Source organism: Danio rerio, chromosome 16, assembly GCF_049306965.1.
Source record: "Danio rerio strain Tuebingen ecotype United States chromosome 16, GRCz12tu, whole genome shotgun sequence".
Lineage (NCBI taxonomy): Eukaryota > Metazoa > Chordata > Actinopteri > Cypriniformes > Danionidae > Danio > Danio rerio.
Window position 1 is genome coordinate 16,610,706 of NC_133191.1, and position 24,692 is coordinate 16,635,397.

Here is a 24,692-nt window from a genome sequence, read left to right on the forward strand (position 1 = left end):
ATAGAAAGATTAACATTTATATGGTGGTTTGGAGGTCTTGGTTCACTTGAAAAAAATGTTCTAAACAGATATTTTACATAACGAGAAACAATCTGGCTAAAATGGCTGGCTCCACCAAACTCAAGATCACATTTGTTTTGTTAGTACACAGAGAAACAAAGCTTTGGTTATTACAGGATTGCACAATCCTCTTCCTAAATAATAAAAAAAAAGTTCTGATCAAATACTAGCTTCCAAAGATGCAAATTACACTTAAGCACAAAATTGGCATTTTACGTGAAACATCTCTAAATAAGCACTGTTACCATCCAATGAGTTAAAGAGAACAGAATTATTACCTCCTAATATGCAGAGCCAAATATCATAATGGAAACTAGGATTTGCTGCAGTAAGAGAAGTCCCTGTGGGTCTTTTTTCTTATATAATTAGTTCATGAAATGCAACGAGTGCACAACTGCTCAAGACAGTTCTGGGAGGTAATAACAAACTATGTTGTTATACTTTGTTGTTTGTCATCAATTTAGATGCTGTTGTATGTGGTGGGGCTGCTGGTTTGTTCATTAATGGCACCTCATTGCACCTGTTTTTGTTATTACATATAAAATATCTAATCTCATATGCACATTCTGGAATGTGTTTCCATCATAGTTTATGCACATTTTTGATTACTGGAAAAAAAGTCTTTCCTACTTATGGGAATTTTCTAAATTTATACACTTCTTGGTGTTTCCATTAAGCATTTTTTAAAGCGATATTCCAAAATATATAATACAATAATACATAAATAATTAGGTCATTGGAGCAGCTATTGTCTGCAAAGAAAGAAATCACCATCTTTGATGATGAGGAAATTTTCATTTTGAAAATGGAGCAATCCTTCATTAAGCATTTTATGGACTGACACTAACCTCCTTTTTTGTCAAACTACATTACTTTAGCAGAGGGTTGAAGGGGTGCTAACTTCCTGAAATTAGTTATTACACGGTGTGGGATATCTGCACTTTGTAGGCATCATGTCAAAATAAATGGAGGTGAAGTATTAAGGTCTTTCCACATCAAACTCCAAAATTTTCATTTACTTATTTTTGTATTCATACTTGAAAAATCTGTCATGCAGAAACATTGCACACTAGATTAATTAATCTTTAGAAAAATAAATAAAATCACAACGTTCAAAATCGATTAAAAATGTGATATTGTTTTCCTTTCTTCAAAAAAGAAAAAGGAAATGTGTTTATCCAAGACCTTATCAACGAGCTGTGCGGGATTATCATTCGGCTTAGTCCCTTATTTATCAATTATTAACTGCCAAATATTCCGCCATATGTTTACACAGCGGATGCCATTTAAGCCGCAACACAATGGGAAAACCCATAAACTCTCACACTCATACACTATGGCCAATTTATTTTATTCAAATCTTTGGATTGGGGGGAAACCGGAGCACGCGAACACTTGGTGAACATGCAAACTCTACACAGAAATGCCAACTGGCCCAGCTGGGACGACAGTGTTTACCACTGAGCCACCGTGACGCCAAATTAATTTCAGGAATTGTTTATTTGAAAAAAATCTGTGGCAGTTTAATTCTTTGCTTGGCATACTGCAGTCACATGACACAATTTCTATGAACAAATTCATCCAGCACAGAGACTGGCAGTTAATGGTATGCACAAACACACACAAAATGGCCAAACTGCCGCATGGGAAAGGTGCGTTGCTTGCACTAGCTATGTTTCCATCTACCTATTTTTATGCGCATTTTGCATATGCGCATAAAAAATGGTTCATGAAAACGCCATGATGCGCATACATTTTGAAAATGCGCATAAAAAAACACATGAGTGGGACAAACTTTTTATTCGATAAGAAAAGATGTGCATGAACTGCGATGGAAACACTTTTATCGCACCAACTCCAGCATGCACATAAAAAAGGTCATTAGGTTTTGGTCATTATAAAACGCCTTACTGTTTAAGTATTAGTGTTATTATTTTATTATTGACCTCCAGAACAAAAGCATCTGTGCTCCGCGTCTGACCTCTTCAAACGCCACCATGCGTTCACTGCATGTCAGGATTGCTCTCTGAGGTGCAAGTGATTTGTTAGATGAAGAAAATATTGATGCAGCTTCTTCTACCACAGCTAATTCAGTTTTTACTGTTGGTATTTGGCGCCAGTTAATCAGGAAGTGACGATTTTGTTTGCTTTGATTCGGATAGAAATGCTGCTTTATTTGCACGTCTTTTATGCGATAATCCAGTTTTGCGCATGAAGTTCATTCGCATTTTTGGATGGAAACATAGCTACTGAAATCAACATACAATAGGCTACAGCAGAAATTCTCAAATATCGGCCACATTCTGTCTTTATATTACACACATTGTTTGTCATAAGGTGCTCTGTGCTCCAGGTGACAGAATTAGATTTTTTGGGATTTGGTTGTATGGTGGCTGTAAACTGTCAAAACACCCCTCAAAATGCATTTTTTTGCACGTGAAAATTTTAACAAAACAAAGAAATCTAACTCAATCAGATTTTGAAAGCAGTGTGTAAATGTGATCAAGGTTGACATTATTTTTTAACATGCAAAGATTTTGGATTCAGTGTGCAATGGGCTTTACTGTGAGTATATTCTGATCAAATGTACCTTGGCTCAAACCATGGGCAGCATTTCACATGTGTCATTATGAAATGGGGTTAGCACAACAGTGTTAGCTAAGTCTTGGTAAATCTTTGTTACCTGAACAACCATGGCAGTTTTGTTGCCTTTTCCCAGCGAGTCCTGTAGCAGGTAGGTGAGTCGTGAGTTCCTGAATGGTATGTGAGTCTGGTGGGCCTTCAGGGCCTGGATCACATCACCTAGAGCCAGCAGTGAGCGATTAATATTCTGGGCTTCCTTCAGTCTCTCCCCCTCTGCTCCAGACTTCCACACCCTCTCAGAACCAGCCAGGTCTACCAGATTCAGCTTGCCTGCAGAGAAGAAGTCAAGAATTGTCATTAAGTTTTTTATTCGTTTTTTATTTAGTCATTAAGTCTTGAATTTGCCCAGCAGACACTGCGATTTTAGGCAAGATTTGGTCATCTAACACAAATTCCTCACTCTCATTCCTTTGACCTAGTCCCTAATCTATTAAGGCTCGCCACAGGGGAATCAACCACCAACTATTTGGCATATGTTCCACACAATAAACACCCTTCCAGCCGCAACCCAGCACTGAGAGTATCTTAACTTGTGAACTTCAGTGCTGGGAATTACCCACACACTCTCAATCACACACTTATACAATAGGGTCAATTTAGTTTATCCAGTTCACCCATACTGCATGTCTTTGGGCTTTGAGGGAAACTAGAGCACCCGAAAGAAACCTACGCAAACATGAGAACAGTAATGACACTTGGCCCAGTTGGAGATTTGAATCAGTGACCTTGTTGCTGTGAGGTGACACCGGAGACAAATTCCTAAAAATCTTAAACGATTCCTCTAATCCTTGGCTAAAATCTGTACTCTTTGGTTTACTTCATTGGTTTGACATATTCATCAACACTGTTCACATGTCATGGATGGATGATGTCAAACTCCAGATGAGTTTTCTTTCATGTCTGTGTTGTCTATGCATTAATTATTGTTCAGTAGGACATTACAGTCTGACACGAGAATCATGTTTGTACAGCCTGACAAGCTACAATCATATAGGATTATTTCAAATCGCTTTATTTCAGCTGGGCTTTATGCATCCTAAATATCAAGAATCATTGGGACTGACCGGTGGTTTTTGCACCACTGGCGAGGTCTGTACCCAGCACAGTCACCGTGAGCAAGGCATGTGATCGAGAGCTGTGCTGGTTCATTTGTGTTCCAAATGTAATCCTGTTCTTTCGAGCTATGGCCAAAATCTGAAAGAAAGAACAAACATGATTGGAGAGAATGGATTTTATTCAGTCAGCTGTTTCTGGAACGATGTCACCTTGGGACTCACTTTTTTGATATGCTGGAAGTTTTTGACCTCTAAGACCCTGAGTCCTGGAACATGGAGCTGACCCGTCCCATCAGGGTTGATCTTGATGTCAAGCTTCTCCCCATCCTTACTAAGTAGATCTCTGATGCAAGCAACCACAAGTATATAACTCATATAACAATAGATGTGAGACAACAATGTACTCAAAAATGAAAACAATCAGTATTGTTCACTCTCTCTCATGTTGTTTCAAGACTTTCATGAGACGTTCATTCATCTTTTAAAGCAAGGGTGTCATCAATAACACCTGAACCAGCTAATTGTGATCTTTTTGCTCACTAGAAAATTACAAGCAGTTAGAATATAAGAGCTGGTTGTATCTTAACTCTGCTTTATGTTGGCCCTCCTGCAGGAGGATTAATGCTGCATTCCAGACAACACAGAATTGGAGGTGTTTCTGCTTTTCTTTTTGGAAATTATGTCTAGAACACCTTTAAAAGTTGGACATCCGACCTGTTAACTCAGAGTAGATTTCTTGACAAATAGCGACTAGTTCTGCAAAAGTGAGATTAGTGTGAAGCTACCTTTTGTGAAACATAAATGAAGTATGTTTACAGCAGAAAATGAGTGGGAACCCTACAAAAAGGCAATTTCTGAAATGGCTTTATAATTCATTCATTAATTTTCATCTGCTTTTATGGGTCCGGGTTGCAGGGACAGCAGGAGAGAACCCCAGACTACCCTCTTCCTAGACACTTCCTTCTGCTTCTCCGGGTGGATCCTGAGGCTTTCCCAGGCCAGCTGAGAGACATAATCTCTTCAGCATGTCCTGGATCTTCTCGCAGATCTCTTCCTGGTGGGACATGCCTGGAAAACCTCCCTAGGTTAGTGTCCAAGAGGCATTCGAAACAGATGCCTGAGCCACTTCAGCTGACTTCTCTTGATGTGGAGAAACAGCGGCTCTACTCCAAGCTCCTCTCGGAGGCTAGAGCTTCTTACCCTATCTTTAAGTGTGCGCCCTGCCACCCTGCGAAAGAAACTCATTTCGGCCGCTTGTATTCAAGATGTTGTCCTTTCGGTCATGACCTAAAGCTCATGACCACAGGTGAGAGTATGAATGTAGATTGACCGGCAAATCAAGAGCTTCTTTTGGCTCAGCTCCTTCTTTACCACAATGGACTGGTACATCGACCGCATTACTGCTTCCACTCAACCAATCCACCTGCCAATCTCATGTTCCATCCGTTCCTCACTCGTGAACTAAACCCCAAGATACTTGAACTCCCCCACCTGGGGTAAGAACTTTGCTCCAACCTGGAGATTGCAAAACATCTTTTTCCGGTGGAGTACCATGGCCTTGGAGTTTTATAGTGCAACATATAATGGTCTTCTTGTGTTTTGTTAGTTGTTGTCGAAAGACAGCTAGCATTTTAGTTTCTAGTTTTAGTCATAATTGGCACAATAACATGAAAGGCCCTATTTTGACGATCCATGCGCAAAGCGCAAACGCAATAAGGGCATGTCAGAATCCACTTTTGCTATGTTAAGGACAGAAAAATCCACTTTGCGCTGTGGCGGATGGTCTAACAGTGTTGTGCTTATTCTCTTAATGAGTTATAGGTGTGTTTTGAGAATAAACCAATCAGACAATCATCTCCCATTCCCTTTAGGAGTCAGTTGTGCCGCGCCATAGCGCATTTGCTATTTACACGGTGGACTTTGTAAGTGGAAAAACTGAACACTTGAGAGAAAACAGTTAAACAGAGCATCTACAGCGTGAGAATGAGAGCTGAGCCTTCTCATTGTTTACTTTTGCTTTCATTCTTATAAGTGTTGTACGCACAGATTTTCTTTATCCTATAAAAAAATAATTTTGTTTGTAAAGTACAAAAATTATTTCAAATTATTTCAAACTTCAGCAAACGAATTAATTAACAAAAAACACAGCTGAAACACACATGCTGTGCCCCATATGGTCTAAAACCTGACAGTTGGACAAATCTAAGCTTGTTTTTAATAAAACAAATGTAAATATGCATATAATAAATAATACTGCTAATAATAATAACATTATACAAAAGCAAATTGTCATGAATAAACTGGAAAAAGCCCCCTGAGATGAAGAAGGCATGAAAGTATGGTTTTTATATTTATGTAGGCTAGAAAATAATAATTTTTGTAATAATCCTTTAATTCTTTTTAATTTGTAAAGATATTTGCGTATTGCTGTACATCCTGTTTGTATTAAGCGATGTTTAAGCGAGGCGCACAACTAACGCGATCTGCGCTGGACTTTAGACCGGCTTTGTTCTGGGCTATTGAACCATCTATTTAAGTTCCTCAAAATAGCAACGTGCCAGCAATGCGCCTTAACACGCCTCCCTTTTTAGACCAATATGCCTATGGTCGCACATATGTGCGCAAATGCATTTGCTATGTAAACAGCGGTGTGCAAAACGTTAAAACGACTCTTGCACCGAGCTGAAATTAGCAAACAACAATTGCGTCGCGCATTGTGCCGGGTGTATGATATGGCCCGAAATGTTATGAAATATCCACATCTCACATGGTGAATATGTAACTGTAGCTACGTTTCCATCCACCTATTTTCATGTGCATTTTGGATATGCGCATAAAAACCGGTTGATGGAAACGCCAAGATGTGCATATGCACATAACTGAGTAGGATAAACTTTGTATTTAATAAAAGAAGATGGAAACACTACAATCGCACAAATTCCAGTTGCGCAATAAAAAAGGTCATGTAATTTTTTTATAAGAGATCATGTGATGATAAAAATGTGTGTGAATGGATAAACCAGCAGGCTGAACACACTGTAAAACATCTGAAATGTTTTTTTGTTCATTCTTAATCGCCTTAACCGTTTTTTTTATTAAACCGTATTTTATTAGTAATCAACTTCAGAATCAAGAGTGTCTGTGCTCTGCGCCTCACGCCTTCAAACGCCACTGCGCGTTCACTGCGTGTCAGGATTGCCTTCTGAGGCGTTTATTAAATGAAGAAAAGATTCAAGCAGTTTCCTCCAAATTCTGTTTTTACTGTTGATATTTTGTGCCAGTTAGTCAGGAAATTACTTTGACTCATTGGATAGAAACGCTGCTTTATTCGCACATCTCTTATGCAGTAGAGTTTTGTGCATAAAGTTAATTCACATTTTTGGATGGAAACATAGCTTGTGATGCAGGAGTGACTGAAATGCATTGAGGTCAGAAGTGGGACATTTCATTGGTGAAACTCCTACTTCTGATTGTGTCTGGAATGCAGCATAAACACCCGTTCCAAAAACAAATTGTGATGATTTTTTAAAACCTGAGTGCCACTAAAACAATGAAGCAAGAGATCTCTCATTTTTCACAACATGGTTTCAATATTTTGATGACATCACTCTGCACTTCAGCTTATCATTGTATTTTATGCTTAAACAAATGTTTTTTTTTTTATAATCAGATGCATCTCTCATCTTACACTACAAATAAGCATCAATACAGTTGCAGAAATCATCATTTGTTGAAACAATAGGTTGACATTTTCATGGGACACATCCTGGATAGGATTTCTATATTTGGCTTTGTTTTCCTGTTGTCATACCTGCTCTTTAAACAATAGTAATTTGCAATTTGGTGAATGGGACATTCAAAATTTGACAACTATTCAAAATTTGTGAATATGCTTTGCATTGTAGTAAATGAATGGTTTGGTTTGCATTAACATACATGTTTTTTACATTACACAAATGTTTGTATTTAAATTATTGTTTAGCTTTAGTAACAACTTGTATAGTCTTATAACATTTTTTAACTAAATTAGCAAAAATATATTTAAAAAGTGGAATACCTCAGGACCTCGTTGTAAATTTCCACTGAACTGACACTGACGGTGTATGTCCACATGTCCTTTCTTTCCTCAATCTCATTGAACAGGTGTTTAAGGGCCCGTTGGTTGATGCCGGGGTTTTCAACAGTACCCTGACAGGACACGGATGGTTAATGAGACCAGGCAGTTATATTGAATAATTGATGAAAACCAATCATTCGGTGTAAGACTATGAAGTTGTTATGTTGGGTATATAGTTGCAAATGCTTATATGTTACCTCCATAGTATATGTTTTGCCAGAGCCTGTCTGACCGTAAGCAAAGATGCAAACATGATATCCATCAATACAGGAAGTGATAAGTGGCTCAATTTCCTGGAACACCTGTAAAATTAATAGTACATTTATAGAAATTGATTTAAACATTAAAAGATGAAAGATATTTCATGAATTTTGTTCATTTAATTACACCCCAGCATGGTTTTAGAGACAAACGTTTCTATGTAAACAACAGAATTACAATAAGTATGCATATTGTATGTGTAAATTTGTTGTCGTTTTGTTGGGCAAAAAGCTTTCCTGATTAATCAGCAAGCAATACTACAGGATGTTAGTTAGTCTTTATTTATTTCATGAAGTCAATTTGGTTGCTGCAAACAAGAATATCACACACACAAAACACACTGTACAATACAAATCTACCCTTAATTTAAAAACCTGACAGCTGAGTAGATAAATAATAGTTTGAACAGATTTGTTTTACTATTTGGAGTTCTGCATTGAATATAGTGGGGAGAAGGTAAAACTGGTGGTGCATAGGATAAGAATCCTCTGACAAAACACTCTGAGCTTTACCTAAAACTTGCCTATCGTATTTTTGAGCCATGGTTACATTTTATCCCTGCTATTTTTTTCTAGGTTTACAATTCTCTCCAAACAACTCTTATATTTCACACTGGTGAAATGTATGAATGCATGATATATGGCATCATAACTGCCTCATGATAGAGGCATATCAAAATGCATCAGTACACTTTCTGGACTGGACATGCATTTCAATTTTTAGATTATTTTAACTGCCTTAATGCTGCACTTAATGTTTCTGAATCATTTAACAATCCATTTAGTGTATTCTTCAACAAAACTCTTAATTAATAAAGTAGTTATTTTGGTTGATATATTTTTATCTATTTTGTAGCAGATTTATTTAAGATTTTACATCTTTGATTTTATTACTTAAGCTATAGCAAATCTCTATGTAGGCCATACAAAGAAATACCAACTTTTAAAGTCTCACGATATACATTAAAAAAAATCTATATATAATGATTTAAAATGTTTTTTATGTGAATATGTCTCTTACCTCTTCTTGAGTGGCCTGAGGATGAAAGACTTTATCCAGCTCAAAGTTTTTGACTTTTCCTTTGCTTAAAACTATGAGTGCAGATTCATTATTGGGGTCTGTTGTGACAACTACTGCCTGGCCTTCTTCATGTTGATCTTCCTTCAGTACTGGTTTTACACGGCACAGCACACGGATATTACCTGGTGAAACAATAGTCTTGTTTGGCATTTTGATTGGCATACAATATATGGACTAAATTAGTAAAAATGGCAAACGCTACACACCTTTTAATTCAACCAGCTGCTCATGGTACTTCCTGCGGAGAGCTACCTCCTTCCTGTATTTTTCCAGAAGGTCTTTGTTGGCCTCTGACATCTCATTTATAGCTGCCACAATCTAGAGAACGATATTGTAATATTAGAAAACATCTCAATAACAAGACATGACTATACCGACTCTTGAACATGTAAATCATGGAACTCTTGAACAATTTTACAAATAGTACATTTAGAACAGGTTTGCATAGCATTAGATGTTTACTCACCTGTTTCTTGGCTTCTTTGATAGCTGATCCATAGAAGTCTGAAAAGTTTCGGACTTGACTGCGAAGACTGGCATAGTCAGTCTTCATGGATCGCAATGTAGGAGGAAGTGCAGTCAACCGCTTCTGGAGGGCTGGAAATTACACACATAAACATGCACTTAATACAATGTACTTAATACACTGGTCATTTAAAGGAACACTCCACTTTTTTTTGTAAATATGCTCTTCTTACAAGTCACCTAATGTTAAACAGTTGAGTTTTATTTTTGAATCCATTCATCATGTTTAGCTGAGATTAGCATAGGTTATTGAATCACATTAGACCATAAGCATTTCACTCAAAAAAAAGTAAAAAGAATTTTGATAATTTTCTTATTTAAAGCTTGACTCTTCTGTACTTACTTTGTGTTCTAAGGGTGTACTCACACTATGTACAGTAGCCTTGAACCGGGCTGAAGCATGCTTGTTCCCCCTCTCGTTTCCCCTGAAGGCCCGCACTCACATTGCATTAAGGCCTGAGCACGCTTACATCATCAATGATGTGCTGTTCAGTGTAAGATGTGCTCTCGCTCAGCACAGTAGACATTTCTTTAGTTATATCGTTTTAGTCATTTGGAATGCAGTGACACGCAGTCATATATTATTCCGAACAGATCTGCCACTTTTGATGCTCATAAACAATCATAAAGTCCTCGTACTGCAAGAATTAGGAGGTTTGCTGAAGGTGCAGCGAGAGGTTTGTAATAATCTATGACAGTTTGCGTTCATTGAACAGTACAAATGATTAATAAATCCATATGAAACAGTTCCCTAAAAGTCATGCTCGTCTTCAGTTTCGGGCCCAAGTAAACCACGCTCTGTCACACCACTTCCTACTGGGATAGGGCTGGCCAAATAAACTACGCCTGAGCTCGTTTCAGAGCACTCACACTTTAAAAACCGAAGTCTGTGGTCGTTAAAAATCCCAGAAAAAAAGTAGGGGTTGAACCCCGGCATCCTGGCCAAAATCTGGCCACAGGCCTCTGCCCATCATAGCTTCCTAACCATCCCCATATCATAATTGGCTTCATCGCCCTGTCTCCTCTCCATCAATCAGCTGGTGTGTGGTGTGCGGTCTGGTGCAATATGGCTGCCATCGTGCCATCCAGGTAGATGCTGTACACAGGTGGTGGATAAGGAGATTCCCCACATTGTGTAAAGCCCTTTGAGTGTCCAGAAAAGCACTATATAAATGTAAGGATTATTTTTTTTTTATATTTTTAAATTTTTTTATTATTATTAATCCAATTTAATGATGTTAAGCTAAGATAAAAGTGAAAGTAGGCCTGTGGTGCTTTTAACAACATCCAAGTGCACACTCATTTTTTTTTTGTATGAGGAGTGAGAGTACACACAAATAGACACAGTGATCATACAGCTGGAGCAGTGGGCAGCTATTAGGGCAACTATTAGCAATTAGAGGTTAGGTGCCTTGCAAAGAGTGCAGTTGATTCACTGCCTGATTTTCAGTTCTTTTCAGTTTAGTTCCAAAACCTTTGGCTGGATTCAATTCTCATGAATTCAAAAATGGTAAACCAAAATTCATTGTCTAACCAGCGTCCAAGGACAATGTTATTTATATGTCCAATAACAATGTGAAATGATGTGATATGTGGTTGATCATTGTGTGTAAAGATTTTGGACATCTTCTTGGACATTTTTTAATGCTTCCAAACAGTTTGCTGCAATTATAAAGTGCTCATGTCTTGAGGACTGTTTTTTTAAATCCTCGTAGACAAAAAAATAAATAAAGTAGTGACTCCTGTTTGAAGGAAAGTAGTGGAGTAAAAGTACCAATACAGCACAAAAAATGTACTCAATCTAAAGTAAAAGTACACATTTTTATAACCACTTAGTAAATTACAATTCCTGAGAAAAACAACTCAATTATAGTAGTTTGAATATTTTAAATGTGTTACTTTACACCAGTGGTCACCAAACTTGTTCCTGGAGGGCCGGTGTCTTGCAGATTTTAGCTCCAACTCTAATCAAACACACCTGAACAAGCTAATCAAGGTCTTACTAGGTATACTTAAATCATCCAGGCAGGTGTGTTGAGGCAAGTTGGAGCAAAACCCTGCAGGGACACTGGCCCTCCAAGACGGAGATTGGTGACCCCTGTTTTACACCACTGAAAATGAGTCTAATTAAAAAAAATTTAAAAAAAGTGTATACGTGTAGTGTATACGTGAACTCACTTGTGAACTGGTCCTGCAGGCTCTGCAGATGCTCCTCAGAGCAGTTAGCTGCTGCTTTCACAGCTGCCTCTTTCTTTTCCTCAAGATGTCCGATCTCCTTCAGCAGCTCCTCCCGCAGTGTCCCGATCTCCCTTTCATATGCAGCAATCTGCAGAGCTGATACTTTTTAGAAGAGCGGAGGTTTTCTGCAGTTCTGACATGCACTGTTTAATTCATGAGTTTTGACGTTTATACCATATGTGCATTCATAAAGAGAAATGAATAATGATTAGAAACCTTGTGTTGCAAATTGCAGCTGACTTCATCCGAACGTCTGATGTTCTCCTCCAGCTGCCGGCATCGATCTCTCTGACTGCTCAGCTTCTCAGAAAGTTGTTCATTCTGTTGTTTGGCTTCAGAGAGTTGGCGAAGAGTCGAAGGTGACTCGACCTCTACAGTTTGGGTAACATACTAGAAGATAGACAAAAGATATACAAATTACTGAAGGACTAATATCATGTTTATGCTCCGCCACATACTCAGGGTTAACATTACTACACTTTTAAATTTTGAGATTTTTTTTATACTATTCACAGATCTGTTGTTTATATTTATGAGTTCTCCACATTATTTATGTTTAAATTCTTTTGTGGTTAATTCATGTTAACATTTCGCTGAGCTTCATATTATATTAATTTATTCTTTCATTCATTTTCTTTTTCAGCTTAATTCCTTTATTAATCAGGGGTCACCACAGCGGAATGAACCGCCAACTTATACAGCATATATTTTATGCAACAGATGCCCTTCCAGCATTTTATTCTTTTTCCTTTATTTCGCTGTGCTAAGTACTCAGTACATAGTACAGTGACAATAAAGAATCTTGAATCTTTTGAGAGAATGTAAAACATTTTTGAGTTGCATTTTTCTTACTTTAACCACAGGCTCCTTGTTGCGTTCTTTGTCCAGTTGCAGCTGCAGCTCTCTCACTCTCTCCTCTCGTCTCCTGATATCTTCTGCCCTCGTCCACTCGCTCTGCTCTCTCTGGTGCTCCAGACGGGACATCTGCTCTGCCCGCTGCTGTAGTGAACTCTCTAGCTGCAGAACACGACTGCGCAGGTTCTCATTTTCCTACAAGGGGCAGTAGGAAAGTCATAATTTGGTCTATTAACATCTGGGACGACACACGATGTTCACACACGTTTTAAGAGATGAAGAATGCGAGTTTCTGTACAATAAATGAGGCAACTTGTGCCAAAATAAGCTCAGTCTCTGCCTTCTATATGGAGAATAGTATGAAAGAGAGAGACCTTTGCACTTATCTTGATATGTTTGAGAAAATCAAAGCAGCTCAGCTCTCATAACATGGCAAGTGTATTTACACACACACACACACACACACACACACACATACATACAGTTTCAATAAACAATTATTAATAGTCATTAAATGTTTTGTTGTTTAAAATGTATGATACAGGTTTCACTATTGTTTATACAGTACATAGAGGGGTGAGAAAACAGCACAGATGAAATCACTGAACTAAATTTTTATTCATAAAATGACAATGTAGTTTTATATATATTTACACACACACGCACATACATACATACATACATATATATATATATATATACATACATACATATATATATATATATATATATATATATATATATATATATATATATATATATATATATATATATATGAGAAGTCAGAATTATTAGCCCCATCTGAATTATTAGAGCCCCTGTTTATTTTTCCCCCAATTTCTGTTTAACGGACAGATTTTTTCATCACATTTCTAATCATAATAGTTTTAATAACTCATTTATAATAACTGATTTATTTTATCTTTGCCAGAATGACAGTAAATAATATTTGACTAGATATTTTTCAAGACACTTCTATACAGCTTAAAGTGACATTTAAAGGCTTAACTAGGTTAATTAGGTTAGGTTAATTAGGCAAGTTATTGTATAACGATAGTTTGTTGAAAAAAAAAAAAATTGTCCTTAAAATGGTGTTTAAAAAATGTAAAACAGCTTTTATTCTAGCCGAAATAAAACAAATAAGACTTTCCCCAGAAGAAAAAATATTATCAGACCTAGATATTATCCTTGCCCTGTTAAACTTTTAAACATTTGGGAAATATTAAATTCAAAGGGGGCTAATGATGACTTCAACTGCATATATATATATTTATATAAACATACATACATACATACATATATACATACATACACACACACACACACACACACACACACACACACACACACACACACACACACACACACACACACACACACACACACACACACACAYATATATATATATATATATATATATATATATATATATATATATATATATGTGTGTGTGGTGTGTGTGTGTGGTGTGTGTATATGTATGTATATATGTATGTATGTATGTATGTTTATATATAATATAAACAGTTATTTATATATATATACATATATATATATATATATATATATATACAGTTGAAGTCAGAATCATTAGCCCCCTTTGAATTTAATATTTCCCAAATATATAAATATATACTAAATATATACTATATATATATATATATAGTACAGCCAACAAAGGTGTTGTTTCTATGGCATGATATATAACATGCAAATTACGTAATTATGTTTGGATTTCACATACTGTATATAAAATGTAACATTTTTTTAAATATTGCAAAAATTACTGTTTACATTTTTTTAAACATATTTTTGTCATATATGACATATTTTATATGTGTGAAATCCATATGAACTACTATGCCACATTTGTAATTTGCATACACTATTTGCACACACTATAATCTGCTGCTTTACTCCATAGAACTCCTCACAAGGTTTTTTTTTTTTTTTTTTTTGCACAGGCCTATCTAAATGGCTAATGCTCATGATCAACAGTAAAATTACATGTTTTACCTCTTCCCAACCGGAAAAACCACCAACAATCAAAAATGCATGATTATATGGTGGCATGGCTTTACGATAAAATGTCATTATATTTGAAGTCAATGGGGCAAAAACAGTCACAAACATAACAAAAGAGTAGTCAATTTAAACATTACACAAGAATTAGGAGCCAGTATATATGGGACACAATGATGAGGTGTAATAAAAACATCACAAAGGAGTCACAGACACTTTTAACGTCACACTGACTCATACATTTACAATATACAATTTGTATGCATTAGAGCTAGTCTCACCTTGATGAGCACTGAGCTGGACTGGGATGGAATGACTGACAGCTGCTGCAGAAGACCCTGTGTTACTGTGAGGCTGTGTTTCAAACTCTCATTCTCTGCTGACAAGCAAAGCACACGTTTCTCTGAATCTGTTACTCCCTGATGGAAAAAATAAACATCACCAAAAAAGTTACAACTGACCTGGAAAAAAGCGTGTGATTGAATAACCCATATACGCTGAATCATAATTCAGTCTGGCCTGGTTTAAGCATTTCAAAAGCTTACCGATGCAGCTCTGAGTCTGGACAGCTCCTCTTCCCTTTCCTCAATGCAGCTCTTCAGCTCATCAATCTACAGGGAGAAAATCAATTCTGTCAGCTTAGCAAGTCTGGAAAGAAAAACAGCTGAAGGGAAGGTATGAAACTGAGTGAACATTTCATCTGAAGAAGAATTATGCATAAAGACAAAAGGGTTTAAGCTTTCATCAGGTTAATATAGGACAATTTGATCATTTTTAGGATATTGAGAACATCTCTGTTAAATTCAAATTGTATTTTGTCACCTTGGAGTTATAAGGTTCTATCTGCGTTCTGAATAACCTTGAGATATCAAGTTTAAAAGTTTTTGCATTCCATAGCAAACAGTATGTTGTAATATTAACAGTTGTTTTTTTTTAAATAAAAAATAAAAATAAAGTCTTAAAATGTAAACAATCTATAAAAAACACCACATAATTTAATTAAGTTTCCATTTGAAAAAATATATCAATAACTAAATTTTTATTTATCAGAAATAACCTCATAATTCCAAGTTGACAATCTGTCACATACAGTCATACACGATAAGATATTCAGTGAAATGCTTAACTACTTGTGACCTTAAAAATAATAACAACATATACAAAAAAATAATAATAACTATAATGATTAAAATTATGGAGAAATAGAAGTTATTTAATAGAAAATAAAATCAACTATATAATATTTAAAGACTTCAGTTTAAAGATTATATATATATATATATATATATATATATATATATATATATATATATATATATATATATATATATATATATATATATATATATATATATTTAAATAAATTTGATATAAAATTATATAAAATTTACTGACTTGGTTACACTCTTCAATAACTTCACACTATGAATCATCTATTGATTCATTTGCATTAGCAAATAGTAAATTTGTTATATATATGCAGCTACAAATGCTGTATTCTTGACTTATAAGCACATTTATAATGTGCTTAATAATTGTACTTTCAAGCTTTGTTATGACTCCTCAATCCCAATCACTCCCCACCATCATCAGTATGCAGCATGCACTTGGATGGTGCAACGGCAGACACAGGACAACGGGGCCAGTGCATGAGACACAGTAATACATGTATGGGATGATTGGGAGGCCATGATGGTAAGGGCAAATGGAGGGAATTTGGCCAGGACATTGGGGCTACACCCCTACTCTTTACGAGAAGTGCCATGGGATTTTTAATAACCATAGAGAGTCAAGACTGAAAGACGGCACCCACTGACAGTTTAGTGTCCCCTTTACTATACTGGGGCATTAGGACTCACAAAGACCACAGGTTGAGCGCCCCCTGCTGGCCTCACTAAAACCACTTCTAACAGCAACCTAGTTTTCCCATGTGGTCTTTCATCCAGTTACTGGCCAGGCTCAGCCCTGTTTACCTTCAGTCAGTAACCGGTCTTGGGCTGCAGGGTGAAATGTCTGTGTACTCATATAATGTATTTTTGGCTTTTCACAGAGATATTCAGACTTTGGTCCTGGGTTAGACATGGATATTTCATTGGCATTGATTACAATATTTATATAATTTGAAAAAAAAAAAAAGTATATATATAATTTATTTATTTACTTTTATTTATAAAAATTTTAAAGTCTTGTAAGAATCCCCAGATTTCCCAGATAAATATAACTCCTATAAAGGGTTAAAGTTATAGTTCACCCATTAATGAAAATCTTTAAAATGATTTCTATTTATAAGTTTCTTTCTTCTAAAGAATGTTGAAAACTGGAAGCCTTTGACATTGTAGTCAATAAAAAAATACTATGGATGTCAAAAGCTATCAGCTTTAAAATCATTTTTCAAAATGTTTTATTTTGTGTTTAACAGAAATAATTAAAACAACAGCTAATAAAGATGAGTGAATGATCAAATGTTCTCTAGGATACCTGTTTTAGGAATCCAGAATGCTTTGGATATCATTGTCAAGAAACAAAATGATGAAACTGAACATGCTGAAAGTCAGTGGATTAGTGATCACACATGCACTGAGTTTAATGAGCAGATGAATGATTGTTCTCAGTAATTGATTGTGTAGAGGGAAAGTGTAGGTCAACACTCAGCACCTGTTGCTGGAAGGCCTGTACTTTAGTGTGTCGATCTTGTTCTCTCTGCTCGAGCTGGGAATGAAGCGAGCGCAGTTCTCCTCTCAGCTGACTTTTCTCTCCCTGCAGTCCGCAGAGAGACTGAACCAGCTTATGCAGGCCAACCGGAGACACTGCAGGACGCATGCAGTCAACTACACACACACACACACACACACACACATCAAGAACATTTAGTGTGGATAAGCTGAACTTTAGTTAGCAGCAGTTGTTTAATTAGACTTTATTTTAGCATTTAATCTATCTTACTAAAATATAAATGCTAAAAGATGACTGTCCAGAAATGTCAGTTGCTGCATTAACAAAATATTCTGCCTCTCAATTAGTCATTTTGTGCTATAAATAAAATCAGCTGGACCAAGTGAACAGTTTGAGATATCAAAACACATTGACAAAAAATAGCTAAAGAAAACACAATTGGGTCGTTGCGGTGGGTAGGGCTGTCGCCTCACAGCAAGAAGGTTGCTGGTTCGAGTCATGGCTGGGTCAGTTGGCATTTCTGTGTGGAGTTTGCAAGTTCTCTCTGTGTTCGGGTGCTCCGGTTTTCCCTACAAGTCCAAAGACATGCGATAGGTGAACTGAGTAAGCTAAATTGGCCGTAGTGCATGTGTGTGGATAAGTGTGTATGGGTATTTCCCAGTGATTGCAGCTGGAAGAGTTCTGCTGTGTAAAACATATGGGGATAAGTTGGCGGTTCATTCCGCTGTGGCGACCCCGGATTAATAAAGGGACTAAGCCGAAAAGAAAAGAAATGAATAAACGAAATAAAATATGATAATAGGAGTCAGAAAATTACACTGTTGTTATGTTTGAATGATACTTTAGTGTGAATTCAGGTCTCAATGGCAAAACATGTCCCAGCTGACCTGAATTCACCCTACATTAAATAGATAAACATGGAATGTTCATACTAACTTTAAAGAACTGATAATAAGTAAACATGTACTCTAAAGGCAGCACTGTAAACAAATCTTGCTGCCTTTTTGTTGTTGTTAAATCATATTAACTTTTCATGTTAACTTAATTTAAACTAAACATAAAATATTAAGTTAAACATTGTGTAACTTAAATAAATGTTGAAACCTGATTAACTTGTTGAAATAATAATGTTCAAACAACATAAACATATTTGGTGTCTTAATTTTTTTGTCATTCAGTTTTTACAGTGTAATTTTTTACAAAGTGAAAGCCAGTTTGAATAAAAGTATCTACCAAAATGCATCAAAAAGTTACAAATGAACTACTGAATGGTTACATCAACAAAAGTATTACAAGTAAACAGAAAATAGCGATAGTTACATAAAAATGAGTAAATAATGTTACATTTTTATACATTTAATTGTTATTTGCTAATATAATAGTTATTGATGACACCTATTGATAAACTGCAGATATTCATTCATTCATTTTCTTGTCGGCTTAGTCCCTTTATTAATCCGGGGTCGCCACAGCGGAATGAACCGCCAACTTATCCAGCAAGTTTTTACGCAGCGGATGCCCTTCCAGCCGCAACCCATCTCTGGGAAACATCATTCATACACACACTCATACACTATGGACAATTTAGCCTACCCAATTCACCTGTACTGCATGTCTTTTGGACTGTGGGGAAAACCGGAGCACCCAGAGGAAACCCACTCGAACGCAGGGAGAACATGCAAACTCCACACAGAAACGCCAACTGAGCCAAGGCTTGAACCAGCGACCCAGCGACCTTCTTGCTGTGAGGCGACAGCATTACCTACTGCGCCACTGCTTCGCCCCACTGCAGATATTCATTTAATTTATTTTAACACCTGCTTCCTGAATTTCAATTTCTGTTGATGTCTGTTAGGTCACACTTTATTTTGATGGTCCGTTTGTTAAATTTAAGTTACATTGCATCTCCATGTCAACTAATTCTCATTAGATTATAAGTATACTGTTAGGTTGGGGTTAGTGTAAGTTATAATGTACTTGAAAAGTTTCAGTTAAATGTCTGTTTAGCAGCAGTATCAATATAGATTAGGCAGACAGTCTACTAATACTCAAATGGAGCATCAAAATAAAGTGTTACCATCTGTTATAATGTGCATGTTATTTTTAAAATGATAGTTAAGTTAGATCACCTTTATTAACAGCAACACAAAAAAAAAATAGCTTTTAAAATATCAACTGTATTAAATCGAGGGAAAACTGGCTACATTGTCCATTCTTGAGGAAAGATCACCAAATTTGCCAGTTTCTCAAACTGCTCAAGATCAGTGTGCAGAATTTCAATATAATTACAAACACAACTCATCAGATTCATTTGCATTTATTTCATAGTGTTGCACTCTTTTTTATTTCTCATATTTAAGCTCTATTAACAGCCTCTAAACCAGCATTCCTCCATTTCAAGACTTTAAAAGAACTCACGACTCAAGCTCTGAACTCAAACACCCAGGCAATGTGCCTGGCAGCTAAACTGCTCTGCAACATTTTATTTAGATTCCCATCATTAATTATTGATATGCCGAGTCAGAGATGCTGTCTTTTCCTGTGCCGTACACTAATTATTGAGGCAGGCGCTTTCAGATCTGCTCCATCAATCTCTAAGGGGGAGCGAGGGGATTGCTGGGATGGATGAATGGAAACTCGCTCACGGGGACGCCACAGGAAACGTGATGTGGAACAAACGTGAGGAAGAAACAGGCCCAAATGCAAAAAAATAAAAGATATAAAATAAAAATATGAAAAATCGTGACAGCTTTCTGTCATATCTGACTAATATTCATGGGGAAATACATAATTCATTTCTTTTTGGCTTAATCCCTTTATTAATCAGGGGTCGCCACAGTTGAATGAACCACCAACTTGTCCAGCATATGTTTTACGCAGCGGATGCCCTTCCTGCTGCAACCCATCACCGGGAAACATCTATACACACTCATTCCCACACACTACAGCCAGTTTAGCTTCCCCAATTCATCTAAAGCCCATGTCTTTGAACTTGTGGGGGAAACCGGAGCACCCGGAGAAAACCCACATAAACATAGGGAAAACATACAAACTCCACACAGAAATGCCATTTGACCCAGCCGAGGCTCGAACCAGCGACCTCCTTGCTTTGGGGTAATCCTGTTACCTACTGCGTCACTGCATCGCCCATGGGGAAAGAATTTTCAGCAAATAAACTTAACTGAGAACCAGTATTCTAGCAGTGCAACTGTTTGGTCCCTGTACACTTCTTAATTATCTTACATGTGTAAAGATGATTTGAACGCTTTAAATGATTGGATTACTATTTCCAGGTCCAAGAATCCGCTCATTTAAATTGAGAAAACTCAATAGTCATTTATGTCCACTGATTAGTCCTCTCACACTTTAAAGCAAACCTTAAAAACAAATCACGATGTGAACTACAGTCTCTGGACTTGTTGCATCCCGGAACCAATATTTAAAGGTGCCATTCAGTGCATCCGAAAAGTATTTATAGCGCTTCACTTGTCCACTTTTTTATGTTACAGCCTTAAATTCAAAATGGGTTACATTCATTTATTTCCTCAGAATTGTACACACAATACCCCATAATGAAAATGTGAAAAAAGATTTTTTGAAATTGCTGCAAATTTATAAAAAAAAAAAAAACAACAACAACAACAAAATCCTGAAAAATCACATGTACAGAAGTATTCACAGCCATGAAGCTCTAAATTGAGCTCAGTTACATTCTGTTTTCACTGATCATTCTTGAGATGTTACAGCAGCTTAATTGGAGTTCACCTGTGGTAAATTCAGTTGATTGGACATGATTTGAAAAGGCATACACCTGTCTATATAAGGTCCCAGGGTTGACAGCGCATGCCAAAGCACAAACCAAGCTTGAAGACAAAGGAATTGTCTGTAGACCTCTGAGACAGGATTGTCTCGAGGTACAAGGCTGGGGAAGGTTACAGAAACAGTTCTACTGCTCTGAAAGTTCCAGTGAGCACAGTGGCCTCCATCAACCGTAGGTGGAAGATGATTAGAACAACCAGGACTTTTCCTAGAGCTGGCTGGCCATTTAAGCCGAGTGATTGGGGAGAAAGTCCTTAGTCAGGGAGTTGATCAATAACCCGATGGTCACTCTGTCTGAGCTCCAGCGTCCTTCTGAGGAGAGAGGAGAACCTTACAGAAGGACAACCATCTGTGCAGCAATCCACCAATCAGACCTGTATGGTAGAGTGGTCAGTCAGAAGCCACTCCCCACCGAGAACTTGCCAAAAGGCATCTCAAGGACTCTCAGACCATAAGAAACAAAATTCTCTGGTCTGATGAGACTGAAATTGAACTCTTTGAAGTGAATGCCAGGCGTTATGTTTAGAGAAAACTAGGCACCGCTCATCACCAGACTAATACCATACCTACAGTGAAGCATGGTGGTGGCAGCATCACGCTGTGGCGATGTTTTTCAGCAGCAGGAACTGGAAGACTTGTCAGGATAGAGAGAAAGATGATTGCAGCAAATGTACAGAGACATCCTGAATGAAAATCTGCTTCAGAGTGCTCTTGACCTCAGACTGGGGCGACGGTTCATCTTTCAGCAGAACAATGACCCAAAGCACATTGCTAAAATATCAATGGAGTGGCTTCACAACAACTTGGTGAATGTCCTTGAGTGGCCCAGCCAGAGCCCAGACCTAAATCTTATTGAAAATATCTGGAGAGATCTGAAAATAGCTGTACGTCGTTGCTTCTCACCCAACCTGAGTTTGAGAGGTACTGCAAAGAGAAATGGGCAAAAATCCCCAATGACAGGTGTGCCAAGCTTGTGGCATCATATTCAAAAAGACTTGAGGCTGTAATTGCTGCCAAAGGTGCCTCAATAAAGTACTGAGCAAAGGCTGTGAATACTTATGTACATGTGATTTTTCAGCTTTTTTTATTTGAAATAAATTTGCCACATTTTTAATATATCTATTTTCAAATTGTCATCATGGGCCATTGTGTGTAGAATTTGGAAGAAATAAATTATTTGAATCTATTTTGGAATAAGGCTGTAATATAAAAATAAAACATGGAAAACGTGAAGCGCTACGAATACTTCCCCAATGCATGGTACCTATGCGTAGCTGAATAATAACAAATTAAGTACATGGCAATGACATATCATGTGCCTCAAATACCGTCCCAGTGAAAAACACCAATCAAGGTAAAAAACAGGCCAACACAGAATTATAAAGATGCATGGCCCAGGCTGCGTTTGATTGGCCACAATGTTTTCTAATGAAATTACCACAAAGATAATTTCCAATCCCCCTGGAACAGTTCTGATACTAGCAGGCTCGCACGGCTGTCAGCCAATCAGATTTGAAAACCAGAAAGAATTTTTTATAAATATACAACAGTTATTTTTTATGTGCTTCACTTAAGACTGTAAATGTTAATATAGCTTCTTGTGAAGATAAAAACAATATTATTCTATAATATGTAATAAAGTTATACATCAACATTATTTTACTTGATAATGTAAATGATGTGTGGGGGTAAAGGTAACCGCTTATTTGTTGCATTCGTTGTAGATTCAGAGTTTTTAGCTGGTGTGATGCGAGCTGAACGTTCACCCAAAAACCCTCAATGCATCAAACCATGGTGCACGTGACGCTGAGCGCTGCTTGTAAGTGCACTTGCATTTGTAAGAGAAGCAGCTCTCACAATGTTTTATTAATCTCTGAGAGCCACAGAGAACAAGCCAAGTCCTGTAGGCATGTGCCTGCCGAGCAGACGGATATTTTTATATCTCAGGATCAACAAGCGCATGTCATTTAGCCATCTGATCCTCTGATTAACATGTATTTCAGTTAGCTGATGGATAAATGTTCATTTCAGGAGACATGTGAGTGTCACGAGAGTAAATGTTTTCAAATAACTGTCTGTCTGTCTGTCTATCTATCAAGCCTGAGAGGTAGCTCTTATTAGAATTTGAATTTATTAAATGGTATAGCCCCTTGAGATGAACCATCTCATTTTTTAGGGGGTCCCTAAAAAGTACATAAACCAAACAGAGTACAACACATCATAGCAAACATACAGCTAACAAAACAAACAAGCAGCACACTTCACCTGAAACTCTCCCCACAGTCTAAAGCCTAAGCAAACAAAACCATATAATCAACAGTACAAACAATTTGATACTGAAATAAATATTCAGCATTTAAAGTGGAACCAAAATGAATAACATTTTCGAGGTGTTTCTAAAAAAGCAGATAAATTAGTCCTGAAAAGACCTAATGTCTTAACTGATCTAAAAGAAGAGGGGAGATTATTCCAGTCAAAAGAAGCTTTGTATTGAATGGACCTACAGTACAGCCACTTTCTGTTGTAATTCTTAAAACAAAAAAGCAATTCTCTTGCATATGTTGAAAAGAATAAATGGAACAAACTGCTTTAAATAAAAAGGGAAACTAAAACAAAAACATTTAAAAAGGAAATAATAACAATGATATGTTCTGTGGAACTTAGGTTGAAGTAAACCAAGACACTTGTATAATATACAATGATGGGTTCTACACGGACATCTTAAAAGAAACCTACATAAAGAGTTGAAGACAGTATTTAAAGGTGTTAAATAAATGGCAGATGTATTGTTATAAATAATATCAGCATAATCAATAATATACAAAATTAATTGAGAAATCAAATATTTTCTCATTTCTGAAAAGAAAAACAATGAATAGAATGATAAAGAGAGCACCGATATGACTTTTTAATTATAAAATCAATATGACATTTAAAGGACAATTCAGTATTGAGCCAAAGATCTAGATATTTAAATTCTTGTTAGCAAATCAATAAAGTATGTTAGAAACTTGTTAAGTCATACTATCATCATATTACTAATCATAAATACTGATTTATTTGAATATCTTAACCACTTCTTCTACAGTATCTTCTTTCTGTTGTATGTATTTGTCTGACTTTTTATTAATTAATTTCTTTAATTTTCGGCTTGTTCCCTTTATTAATCAGGGGTCACCACAGCGGAATGAACTGCTAACTTATCCAGCATACGTTTTACACAGCAGATGCCCTTCCAGCTGCAACCCATCACTGAGAAACATCCATGCACAGGCTAGCCAATCACACTCATACACTATGGACAATTTAGCCTACCCAATTCACGCATAACACATGTCTTTGGA

At 36.7% G+C, this 24,692-nt stretch overlaps 1 protein-coding gene across 2 annotated transcripts in view; it reads right to left on the reverse strand.

Moving 5' to 3' along the window:
* si:ch211-257p13.3 overlaps positions 1-24,692 on the reverse strand; it is a 49,782-nt gene that overhangs the window by 2,631 nt on the left and 22,459 nt on the right. For both annotated transcript variants that reach the window (XM_021474353.2, XM_073925977.1), the window contains 14 exons: positions 17,512-17,684; positions 15,402-15,467; positions 15,138-15,275; positions 12,832-13,029; positions 12,196-12,369; positions 11,920-12,067; positions 9,683-9,813; positions 9,423-9,534; positions 9,157-9,338; positions 8,073-8,177; positions 7,816-7,946; positions 3,981-4,101; positions 3,768-3,897; positions 2,744-2,973 (listed from right to left, as the gene is read on the reverse strand). In XM_021474353.2, coding sequence (XP_021330028.1) covers positions 2,744-2,973; positions 3,768-3,897; positions 3,981-4,101; positions 7,816-7,946; positions 8,073-8,177; positions 9,157-9,338; positions 9,423-9,534; positions 9,683-9,813; positions 11,920-12,067; positions 12,196-12,369; positions 12,832-13,029; positions 15,138-15,275; positions 15,402-15,467; positions 17,512-17,684 — 2,039 coding nt within the window. The remainder of the gene's footprint in view (positions 1-2,743; positions 2,974-3,767; positions 3,898-3,980; positions 4,102-7,815; positions 7,947-8,072; positions 8,178-9,156; positions 9,339-9,422; positions 9,535-9,682; positions 9,814-11,919; positions 12,068-12,195; positions 12,370-12,831; positions 13,030-15,137; positions 15,276-15,401; positions 15,468-17,511; positions 17,685-24,692) is intronic.